This window comes from Crocodylus siamensis, chromosome 4 (genome assembly GCF_052110815.1).
Source record: "Crocodylus siamensis isolate JL-2025a chromosome 4, ASM5211081v1, whole genome shotgun sequence".
Taxonomy (NCBI): Eukaryota; Metazoa; Chordata; order Crocodylia; family Crocodylidae; genus Crocodylus; species Crocodylus siamensis.
Genome location: NC_143398.1, coordinates 43,645,674 through 43,658,091, shown reverse-complemented (window position 1 = coordinate 43,658,091; position 12,418 = coordinate 43,645,674). Strand labels below are relative to the sequence as shown.

Here is a 12,418-nt window from a genome sequence, read left to right as displayed (position 1 = left end):
CCCACAGTCCATGGGTTCCTCCCGAGTATACTCCCCTGCTCCGCTGTTGCCTCTGGGGAGCGGGGCTCCCTTTCCGGGGGGGGTACTCAACTTCGGTCGGGCAGGACCGGGCAAAGTGCCCCCTGCCGCCGCAGCGGAAACAACTAACCCCGGGGTTCCCTGGGACCTTCTCCGCCTTACCTCCCCGGCCCTTTCGGGGAACGTCTTCAGCCCGCGGTTTTCCCCGGCCCGAGCGCCGACCCACCTGGGCTGCGGTATATTGCTCCGCCAGCTGTAGTGCCTGCAGGGAGGTCGTGGGGCCGTGACACCTCACCCACTGTTGGGTGTCGTCTTCCAGGTCCGTCAGGAACTGCTCCAGCAGAACTTGATCACATATTTCTTCTTTCGTGGTCTCCGCCGGCCGCAGCCACTTCATCATTTCGTCCTTAAGGCTGTGCCACAACACCTTGGGGCTCTTTTGGTCCTTGGTCTTGTTTCCTCGGAACGCCTGTCGGTGCTTTTCCGGGGTGATGTCAAGGCGTTGTAGAATCTCAGCCTTCACCCGCTCGTAGTCGCTGGCTTCGGCGCGGGTCAGGGCTCGGTAGGCTGCCTGGGCTGGACCGGTTAGCAGGACCCCGAGCCTACTGGCCCATTTCGTCCGGTCTATGCCTGTAGCGAGAGCCGCTCTCTCGAAGGTTTCTATGAATGCCTCTGCATCGTCTTCCCGATTCATGCGGGGCATGTTCATATCCCCGCTATACGGGCCAGCCCGCGTCTGCTGCTGTTGGAGCAAATGCTCCTGCACACTCGCTTGTCTTAAAGCAGTCTGCTGGTGCTGCTGCAGCAGCTGGGCCACCAAATGCAGCGTCTGCTGCGTCACGTCCGTGCTCGTAGGGAGCTCCATGGTATGGTAGTGCTTTCCGAGCTAGGCCGGGTTCGGTTCCCGGCCAATGCACCAGTTGTAAGGGGTTGGGGGTGTACCACGTACCGTGGGACCCAGAACCCCGGATGTCCCCTGGAGAGGAGGGGTACTCGGTGGACCGTCCCGCTTCGCCGCTCTCGCCTGCCACGACTTGATGGAAAATATGGGGTTCACCCATGCCGGGAAGCTGGCGGTCCACGTGGGGTACGGTACCTCCAAGGTCCAGGGGTCCTGAGGGCTCCTCCTCCCCTACACCCTCGCCCGGTCCTCCGGGTTGAGCCTCCGTGAGGGGCTCCCTTGGTAGAGTCCCAGTCCGGCGGGAGAGGGGGGGTCCCTCCCCCAGCCGGACCCTCACCGGTGTTCCCGCGGCACCTAGTCCCCCTGGTGCCGCTGGCTCCTATGGTCTGGGGTTATCCCAACCCCCGTACGTAAGTCTCCCGCCAGGCGGGTTTTACACGGCCGGCCTTCCCCACCCGCGGGTCGTCCTGCGCGACCACGTGTCCCGAAGTCTCTGTAGAAGGGTTCCCCCGTCGGTGGCCCCCTTCCCGGTTGCCCCCGGGGTCTGTGTTACCTTCGGGTCGTCGCGGCCTCCTGCCGTCGCTGGTTCCGCAGCTTCCTGCGTCACGGGTCCCTCTAGGGCCGTGTGGGGCTTCACCGCCCTCCGGGACGCCGCTGCTGTCTCCCGCCGCGCGGCTCCCGGCTCCGTCTCCACCAGCTGCTCCGCGGCCGGCCCCTGCTGCGGGGCTCCCGGCTCCGCCTCTGCCGGCTGCTCCGCTGCCGGCCCCCACCGCAGTGCTCCCGGCTCTGCCGCTGCCAGCCGCACCGCCGCCGGCCCCCGCCGCGAGGCTTCCGGCTCTGCCGCTCCCCGACTCACCGTCTCCGGATCCACGGCTCCTGGCTCCGCTGCCGCCGACTCCCGCCGCGTGCCTCCCGGCCTCACCGCACGTGGCTCCGCCGCTCCTGGATCCTTCGCGCCCGGCTCGGCAGGTCGTGGCTCCGCGGCTCCTGGAGTAGGCTCCGGGTGGAGCCTCCGTCTCCCTCTGCGGGTAAGCGTTTCCTTTTTATCCTCCCGTGCCGGTCCCGCGCCGGCGCGGTTCAGGTTCCGGGAAACATTAAGTTCCCCGCCGGGTTTCCGGGTCCTGGCCCGGAAACGGGGCGGAACTCTGGGGTTCTTCTCTCGGGCCGGGCCCCGCGGGGTCCTGGCCCCCTCACACACCCCACCCCTCCAGATGCCGCTAGGTGACCCCTTTTCTGTGGGAAATTCGCCCCCCGAGGGCTTTTCTCCGCCCGCCCGGGGCGGTATCAGGGGCTCGTGGGGGTTCTCTCTCTCTCCCCACCGGGACAAAAAATCTGCCACGGTGTTACTACGGCCGGGTTTATACCCGATTTTAAACTGATATGGCTGGAGTGCCAGGGCCCACCGCATTATCCGGGCATTCTCAGTTTTAGCCGAGTTGAGCCACCGTAGCGGGGCGTGATCAGTTATTAACCGGAATTCTCGGCCCAATAGGTAATACCGAAAATAGTCTATTCCCCAGCAAATGGCGAGACACTCCCGTTCAATTGTAGAGTACCTCTGTTCGTGCTCGTTCAAACGGCGGCTGGCGAATGCCACGGGGCGTTCGACTCCCTCCACTTCCTGGGAGAGGACTGCTCCCAGGGCGTACGCTGAGGCATCCGTCTGCAGGATAAAGGGGGCGTTAAAGTTAGGGGTATGGAGTACCGCTCCTCGGCACAAGGCTTGCCGGAGCTCATGGAACGCCTTGTGTCTCTCTGGGGTCCAACTGATGCGTGGTGGTTCCTTCCCTTTGGTGGTGTCTACTAGCGGGTTCGCCAGTTCCGCAAACCGGGGAATGAACCGCCGGTAATAGCTGGCGAGCCCCAAAAAGGCTCGCATCTGCCGCTTGGTTGCCGGGGCCTCGTAGTCCCGCAGTGCCGCCACCTTATCCCGTAAAGATCTTACCAGCCCTTTGCCTACTTGGAAGCCGAGGTATTTGGTCTCGGACTTTCCAAGGGCACATTTCTTTGGGTTGGCTGTCAGGCCCTTACCTCGTAGCTCTTGCAAGACCTGTCGCAGGGCCTGGAGATGTTGCTCCCACGTCTTGGTGAAGATCATGATGTCATCGAGGTAGGCCGCGGCATATTCCTGGTGGGGTGCTAGTATCCAATCGATTAACCTTTGAAAGGTTGCGGCGGCCCCATTCAGCCCGAACGGCATCCGTTTGAATTCATAGAGGCCCCAGGGGGTCCCAAAGGCTGTCTTAGGTTGATCCTCCCTTCGAAGGGGGATCTGCCAATACCCCTTGGCTAAATCCAGTGTGGAGATGTAATTGGCTTGCCCGATACGTTCTACCAGCTCACTTATCTGAGGCATGGGGAATGCGTCAAACTGGGTGATGGCGTTCACTTTTCGGAAGTCAACGCACAGCCTTAAGCTGCCGTCCGGCTTCGTCACCGCCACCAAGGGGCTTCGCCAGGGGCTGCGAGAGGGCGTGATGATGCCTTGAGCCAGCATGCCATTAAGCTCCTCTCTAATTGGTTGGTGCCGAAAAAAAGGAATGCGCCGCCACTTTTCCCTGGCAATCTGGCCTGGGGGCGTCAGAATCCTATGCTCCACGCCTTTAGCCCTCCCTGGGGTCTCTGAAAACACATCCCCAAACTCTACGATCAGCTGTTGTAACTCTTTCTGTTGGGAAGGGGACAGGGACGTCTCTTCCCCAAGTGGTTCCCCGTGCCGGGTCTCCGGCCCCATCTCCTCCTCTTGACACTCCCCATCTACCGGCTCTCGGTCCATTTCTAAGAGGAGCCCGTGCGGCTCCTGCCATTCCTTTAGTAGGTTGATGTGGAGGACCTGGGACGCCCTCGGATGGCCTTCCCTTCGGACCTCATAGTTGACCGGGCCGGTTCGTCTAACGACCCGGGCCGGCCCCTGCCACCGCGTCTCGAACTTACTATGAGAGCTGGGTAGCATCACCAACACCTTCTGTCCGGGCTGTAACTCTCTCTGCCGGGTTCCCTGGTCGTATCGGTCTTTTTGCTGTGTCTGGGCCTGTTTGAGGTTGTCGTGGGCTGCTCTCTGGGCCTGGTGGAGTCTGTCTTGCAGTTCTTGCGCGTATTCCGCCACCTGGCGGCCCCCTCGTGCGCCGCCTTCCCAGCTCTCCCTTAGGATGTCCAACAAACTTCGGGGTTGGTGCCCAAAGACCAAGCTGAAAGGGGAGTAGCCTGTGGAGGCCTGCGGGGCATCCTGCACTGCAAACAGCAAGGGTGGTACCAGCAGATCCCACCTGGCTGGATTTTCCTGTGTGCAGCGCCGGAGCATCCCTTTCAGTGTCGCGTTGAAACGCTCGACCAAGCCATTCGTTTGGGGATGATAAATTGACGTTTTTAGGTGCGTGACGTGGAGCACCTTGCACATGGCCGCCATTACGGCCGACATAAAGTTCTTTCCCTGGTCAGTCACAATTTCTCGCGGGATCCCGAAGCGGGCAACCCACTTCATAAGCTCCTCAGCCACCTTGGAGCCCGTCACTGTCCGTAAGGGAATCGCCTCCGGGAACCGGGTGGCGTAATCGATAAGCACCAGTAAGAACCGGTGTCCGGCGGTGCTTCGTGGTAGAGGCCCCACCACGTCGAGTGCCACCCTAGTGAACGGCTCCCGTATAACGGGCATCACTTGAAGGGGGGCACGCGGGGGTTTGTGAGGGCTTACTAACTGGCAGTGACGGCATTCTTTACAAAACCGCTCCACATCCTCGTATAGGTGGGGCCAGAAGCACCAGCGTATCAGCCTGGCCTCTGTTTTCCTTTTCCCCAAATGGCCTCCCATGGGATTCCCATGGGCTAGTTGTAAGAAGGGCGTGCGGTAGCAGCGGGGGATTAAAAGTTGGCTTCCCTCCCGCCCTGTCCGGGGGTCGGACTTAATCCGGTAAAGGAGGCCCTGTCTTAACTCGACCCGGGGGCCCTGCCCGCGATCTGCCGTGGGGCTTACCGGTTGCCGCTCCCGTTGAAGCGCCTCCTCATGGAAGGGTCTCAGCTCCGCGTCCTCCTCCTGCACCTCCCGGAACTGGTAACTGATCGCCAGGCCCTCCAGCTCGCCCGGCCAAGGCGGCTCAGGTTCTTCCCCGGCTAGGCCTTGCGGGGGTTCCTTTCGAGGCTGGAGAGCGGCCAGCACCTCGTATATTTCTGGCCAGTCCCGTCCCACGATCATGGGGTGCAAAATATCCTCCTTCAACCCCACGGGCAGGCGTCTCGAAACTCCATGCAGCCGGACCTCTAGTATACGCCACTCGAAGTGTGTCCTCTGATTGTGCAGGCAGACTAGGTGGATTCCTGCGCAACGCGGGGCGTGTCTCCATTCCACCAGTGATGGCCTGACTAGGGTCTGTGTGCATCCGGTGTCAATTACGGCCATGAGCAGTCGCTGCCCCACCCAGGCCTTTACTCGCAGCAGGGGCCTGGGAAAATGGTCTCCCCTGCCGCCGACCCCACAGTCCATGGGTTCCTCCCGAGTATACTCCCCTGCTCCGCTGTTGCCTCTGGGGAGCGGGGCTCCCTTTCCGGGGGGGGTACTCAACTTCGGTCGGGCAGGACCGGGCAAAGTGCCCCCTGCCGCCGCAGCGGAAACAACTAACCCCGGGGTTCCCTGGGACCTTCTCCGCCTTACCTCCCCGGCCCTTTCGGGGAACGTCTTCAGCCCGCGGTTTTCCCCGGCCCGAGCGCCGACCCACCTGGGCTGCGGTATATTGCTCCGCCAGCTGTAGTGCCTGCAGGGAGGTCGTGGGGCCGTGACACCTCACCCACTGTTGGGTGTCGTCTTCCAGGTCCGTCAGGAACTGCTCCAGCAGAACTTGATCACATATTTCTTCTTTCGTGGTCTCCGCCGGCCGCAGCCACTTCATCATTTCGTCCTTAAGGCTGTGCCACAACACCTTGGGGCTCTTTTGGTCCTTGGTCTTGTTTCCTCGGAACGCCTGTCGGTGCTTTTCCGGGGTGATGTCAAGGCGTTGTAGAATCTCAGCCTTCACCCGCTCGTAGTCGCTGGCTTCGGCGCGGGTCAGGGCTCGGTAGGCTGCCTGGGCTGGACCGGTTAGCAGGACCCCGAGCCTACTGGCCCATTTCGTCCGGTCTATGCCTGTAGCGAGAGCCGCTCTCTCGAAGGTTTCTATGAATGCCTCTGCATCGTCTTCCCGATTCATGCGGGGCATGTTCATATCCCCGCTATACGGGCCAGCCCGCGTCTGCTGCTGTTGGAGCAAATGCTCCTGCACACTCGCTTGTCTTAAAGCAGTCTGCTGGTGCTGCTGCAGCAGCTGGGCCACCAAATGCAGCGTCTGCTGCGTCACGTCCGTGCTCGTAGGGAGCTCCATGGTATGGTAGTGCTTTCCGAGCTAGGCCGGGTTCGGTTCCCGGCCAATGCACCAGTTGTAAGGGGTTGGGGGTGTACCACGTACCGTGGGACCCAGAACCCCGGATGTCCCCTGGAGAGGAGGGGTACTCGGTGGACCGTCCCGCTTCGCCGCTCTCGCCTGCCACGACTTGATGGAAAATATGGGGTTCACCCATGCCGGGAAGCTGGCGGTCCACGTGGGGTACGGTACCTCCAAGGTCCAGGGGTCCTGAGGGCTCCTCCTCCCCTACACCCTCGCCCGGTCCTCCGGGTTGAGCCTCCGTGAGGGGCTCCCTTGGTAGAGTCCCAGTCCGGCGGGAGAGGGGGGGTCCCTCCCCCAGCCGGACCCTCACCGGTGTTCCCGCGGCACCTAGTCCCCCTGGTGCCGCTGGCTCCTATGGTCTGGGGTTATCCCAACCCCCGTACGTAAGTCTCCCGCCAGGCGGGTTTTACACGGCCGGCCTTCCCCACCCGCGGGTCGTCCTGCGCGACCACGTGTCCCGAAGTCTCTGTAGAAGGGTTCCCCCGTCGGTGGCCCCCTTCCCGGTTGCCCCCGGGGTCTGTGTTACCTTCGGGTCGTCGCGGCCTCCTGCCGTCGCTGGTTCCGCAGCTTCCTGCGTCACGGGTCCCTCTAGGGCCGTGTGGGGCTTCACCGCCCTCCGGGACGCCGCTGCTGTCTCCCGCCGCGCGGCTCCCGGCTCCGTCTCCACCAGCTGCTCCGCGGCCGGCCCCTGCTGCGGGGCTCCCGGCTCTGCCTCTGCCGGCTGCTCCGCTGCCGGCCCCCACCGCAGTGCTCCCGGCTCTGCCGCTGCCAGCCGCACCGCCGCCGGCCCCCGCCGCGAGGCTTCCGGCTCTGCCGCTCCCCGACTCACCGTCTCCGGATCCACGGCTCCTGGCTCCGCTGCCGCCGACTCCCGCCGCGTGCCTCCCGGCCTCACCGCACGTGGCTCCGCCGCTCCTGGATCCTTCGCGCCCGGCTCGGCAGGTCGTGGCTCCGCGGCTCCTGGAGTAGGCTCCGGGTGGAGCCTCCGTCTCCCTCTGCGGGTAAGCGTTTCCTTTTTATCCTCCCGTGCCGGTCCCGCGCCGGCGCGGTTCAGGTTCCGGGAAACATTAAGTTCCCCGCCGGGTTTCCGGGTCCTGGCCCGGAAACGGGGCGGAACTCTGGGGTTCTTCTCTCGGGCCGGGCCCCGCGGGGTCCTGGCCCCCTCACATCCGGCAATATTGATAATTTATTGAATTCAGTTTCCTGAATTATTTACTTCAAGATCAGTTGTTCTGTCTGTCTGTCTCTCTATCAATCTATCTGTCTTTGGGTTTTATGCCACTCTCTGTTTTCATAGTTACAGGAATAGTTTCACCTTTTGACTTTTTTTTGCCCCTTCTGATATACTTCCTTAAGTCAAATTATGTAATTCTACCGCTGCTTCTGCTGTGTCCTGTCACAATGTTCAGTTTTCAGTCCAAAAATGGGCACATACTATTACTTGATCTGTAGCCATAGCAAGGTCCTTGTTGGTGCATGGTTCCCCCGTATGTGGGCAGACCATGAGCTATTTTATTGTTTGAAAGTTTCCTCCACATTCACACATAGTATTCACATCATTAGAGCACCCCAGTTATATGTTCATTTTAGTCTTACTGACCCCTGTTTGGAAGTAGTTCAAGCTTCTCCATGTTGACCAAACAAGGTCTGTGCCTGCAGGGAGATGTTTGGCAGCTTTGATACTCATTCTGACTCCCTCCTGAGGTATCTCTAGGCATGATTGCCACATTTTTCATGTGGCTATCAATGTTTCATCCAGTGGCTGCATTGTAGAGAGGAAACGTTTTTGCAATTTTAGTCTACCAGGAGTCTCAGTGTGGCCATGTAGTGGGTATATCTTATCTTTGGTCTTCCGGGTATGTTCTGTTTTGCTTGCTACTGTTCTCCTGATGTTTGGTGGGGCAATTCAGATGAGTAAGTGGAGACTGTTGACATTCACTGATTTAAGGCATTTAAGTAATGTACTTACAGCTTTTGTTCAGCACGTTATCTAGCTTCTTTCCATGTGCTGATCTTTCCCAAACTGGGCATGCATATTCAGCTCCCAAATAACAAAGTACAAGCACAGTACGTCATAACATTGTTGGATTGCCCCCTATACAGAGTTGATAAGCATCTTTAATATGTTACTCTGGGAACTAACTTTGTACTTTTTCTTTTCTATTTGTGCTTTATATGAAAGTGTGCAGTCTAGTGTCACTCCCAGGTAGATAGGATTCAGGCATTGGGCAAGAGCTATTCCATTCCAGGTTTGGATGGGTTGCTTACAGGTACGTCATTTCTGATAGTGGAAAAAACTAACCCATGTTTTATTTGTATTGGCACATAGTTGCTTTTTGATTTAATAGTCTGACAACCAATTGAGTGCTGATGCCAACATGGCCTCGACCTAGGCAAAGTTCCTAGCTTGGGCAGCAATACACAGATTGTCTGCATAAATAAAACCTCTCATGCCTGAGTAAATTGGTTGATCATGAGTGTAAAAGTTAAATAACATAAGTGCAAGTACCACTGCCTTGAGGTAGGTCATTACTTTTTTTTTGTTTTTACCATCAGCTCTATTTATATAATTCAACATAGAATCATCAATTTTCTATCAAGGATCATATTATTTGTAGTAGTTGGTAATCTTTCACCAGATCACACCTTTTTGCAAGGAGCCTCTGGTGGTTTACAGTGTTATGAGCTGCTGAGAGGTCTATGGACATGGCACCAGTGACCATTTCTTTTTTCAAAACCATCTGCAGTGTGCTGTGTGATGTCTAATATTTGACCAGTGCATAATTTCCTTGGGCAGAAGCCAGCTTGATCAGAGGTTGGGTGTTCTTTGAAAACTGATGACAAATAGTTTAAAAATAAAGCATTCAAAGAGTTTGAAAAGATGACAATAGGTCTGAAGTTCTTTGGGTCTGAGGGATATTTTTCTGTGTCTTGGAGAACTACAATATGCACTTGCCAACGTGTGTTAGGTATTTTGGATGTGATTACACATACATTGTACAATTGGGTTAGCCAGGTCCTTGTAATTGGTCTGAAATGTTTTATTTGTTCTGTGCTTTGCCATCTTTGTCCCAGACAAATTATCCTACAGGTAATTTCCTGCGGCCTAATATGGGGGCATGTGTAAATGGTGACACTTTACTGTGAAGCTAATTAGTCAGCTCCACAGTAAAGCGCATGTGTAGATGTGCCCAGTATGTTGGAAATAAGACCTCAGAGCAGATGTTTTAGAATTGGCTCTTAAGTATTGGTAAATGGCTGGCCATCTGAAGCAACTGTCTTTTTTGTGCCTGTGTATGTGCAGCCAAACCTTGTTTGAATTAACCCCTTGTTAATTTAGTTTAGATCCCTAAAGAATCTCCTTTTCCATAGTCAGACAAATCAAAGCATGTAATAACCATAAATTATTACAGGGCAATTCCAAATCTGTCACACCTCTCATTATAATACCTTCATGCTTTGTATGGAATATTAAGAGCAACAGTGAAGTCCTTGGTGAAGTTCCTGGAGTCATAGAATTCTTTTTCAGGGTAACAATTCTACAAAAACAACGTCTTTACTCAAGGAGTCAGAACTCTTGTGGTAGAGGTGATATCTTTTATTATACCAACTAGATAGTTGCAAAAAAAAAATTACTTGCAAGCTTCAGGTTCACACACCCTTCCTCAGGCAAAGGAGAGTGCAGAGATTCTAAAATTGCTCCCAGACAGAAACGAAACTTCATTTTGCAAGAACTGGAGGGTGGTATAAGTTCTCCTGGGTGGGAAAGTTTATTTAATTCTGCTTCTTTTCTTGTTAAGTTGTTTCATCTTGCACAGGAGAACTGGTGGATGGAATGGTTCTCCTGGGTAGAGAAGTTCAGTTTTGGAGAAACTGCTTTGTGAGTATGCAAATTCAGCTCAAACAAAGGGCTAGAGCAGGGAGTTTGTTTTGAAGTCTCAGGGTGTTGGATTTTGCTTCTTTCTTGTAAAATTGTCAAGTTTTCATTTCCAAATGGCTAATTCCAATATCTTCCACGTTTCAGGAATATAGATTGTAGCTGTGTTGGTCTAAAGGCAAAAGCAGTCTGAACTCTTGTGGTAGAAGCAATATCTTTTACTATTTTTTGGTAGTTAAAAATTGTGATATCTAGAATTGGGGATGTAGGTCATATACATTGGTTGCTAAGGTGCAAATGAAGGCTGAGAATTGCAAATTTTCTGGCAGCCCATGACATTCTGTATTTCCCCTTTTTACATGTAAAAGTTAGAAATATTAGCTTGCAATTAAATATTTACCAATTGTGTTTTTATTTTTAGGAACTTTGGATCAAAATAATTGGTGGAAGAAATATCCAGCATGCAATGATGGTAAACAGTCTCCTATTAATATCGATGAAGACCTTACTCAAGTAAATGTAAATCTGAAGAAACTTCAATTCCATGGCTGGGAAAAGGAATCTTTGGGAGATACTTACATTCACAATACTGGCAAAACCGGTAACATGTCAAAATTCATGTTTCAGTTTAACAGAGGGTCAAGAAAATGAAATATCACCGATGGGTTGCTGAGGTTTTTCAGTAATGTTTATTTTATTTTTTTTCAGTTTTGCATTTCTGGCTTTTAGCAATTAGACAAAATCCAGGTGGTGATAGCAGCCAAGTGTAATGGAAAAGCCACAAAAATAAAGAATATAAATGAAAATTATGGGCATAGAGAGATATAGCCAGAGCAATCATAACATTAGTGTCATCCCATAATAAGTACTTATATACTTAAATAATAATTTAGCAGTTGCCACAAAATAATAATTATTACTAATAATATCTGTCTGCAGGATGCAATTAACATACAAAAATGACTTTTCAGAGTTATCTTGAATAATTTATCCACTCACCAGTAAGTAGATCATGGGACCAGCTGTGTATAGAACTGTCACCTCGGTTTGCTATTGGAATCTGGTATGGTAATGACCAAAAGTTGTTTCTATCTTGCTGAGGAGCAAGAGTGTGTCTTGGGGGTAGAGGGCAAAAGAGTATTGCTGTTCTAATGCTGTTCCAGATATAGAACATGGACAAAAAATCTCTTTACAACAGTCTCCAATGAGGGAACCTCTTCTATTTTCTTTGGAATACTATTCCACAACATTATAGGCCCTCACTCTTAGGAAATTATTTCTGTTGTCTAGCCTAAATGTTCTTTTCCTTAGTGTCATTTCATTATTCCTAGGTTCTGTTCTTGGCTCTGCAGTATGTTTTCTTAATGTTTACCTTTTAGTCCCTAATTCTTGTATGTTTGCTTGTATGTTTGCTTGCACATGTCCATTGACCATACTTTTTTGTCTCTTTAGTGGAAATTAATCTGACAAATGATTATTATGTCAGTGGAGGTGGCTTAGATACAGTATTTAAAGCAAGCAAGATCACTTTTCATTGGGGAAAATGCAATAAATCATCAAATGGATCTGAACATAGTTTAGAAGGACAAAAGTTTCCTCTCGAGGTAACAACTATAATAAATTCTGATACTGTATATTCCTGTAAGTAATAAAATTACTTGTTTAAGATGTTACTTTATAGTATGATTATGGTACATGGTATGAAAAATCCATGTTCCAATTTAACAGATTTTTTAATATATTTTTTAAAAATGACTTAGGACTTGATTTAAAGGACCTAGGATTTCTCATTCATTTCAGTAGCCTCTGAATTAAGTCTCCACTATACAATTTGATTTAGTTTGCTGTTTTAAAATTAAAATATGAATTTTCAAAATTCAGAGTTGTTCAGGAGACATGGACACAACATTTGATATCAAATCATAGTCTAGCCCTACAATCTAACATGGGCCAAACTCCCACTAGTGGTAAAACTCCTGAAAGTTATGGTAGATTCATGGGGGGCTTATTTTATAAAGTATACAAAAAATACAAGCACTGGACAGGGGCCATTGGTGAGGAGCTTTCTCTCTTCTGTTCCCATGGGAAGCTATTATTTAGGAGTACTCTCAGCAGTGTAGTCCAACCAGTCTTCCTAGCTGCAAGACCAGTTTAGAATTTCTACTCAGACTTCCACCCTCTGTCATCTATCCCACCAAGATGTCTGACAGC

The 12,418-nt window shown here is 53.0% G+C and overlaps 1 protein-coding gene across 4 annotated transcripts in view; it reads left to right on the top strand.

Moving 5' to 3' along the window:
• Nucleotides 1–12,418, top strand: part of PTPRZ1 (protein tyrosine phosphatase receptor type Z1) — a 304,343-nt gene that overhangs the window by 187,583 nt on the left and 104,342 nt on the right. For all 4 annotated transcript variants that reach the window (XM_090042193.1, XM_090042195.1, XM_090042194.1 and 1 more), the window contains exons 3-4: nt 10,629–10,808; nt 11,660–11,811. In XM_090042193.1, the coding sequence (XP_089898319.1) occupies nt 10,629–10,808; nt 11,660–11,811 (332 nt within the window). The remainder of the gene's footprint in view (nt 1–10,628; nt 10,809–11,659; nt 11,812–12,418) is intronic.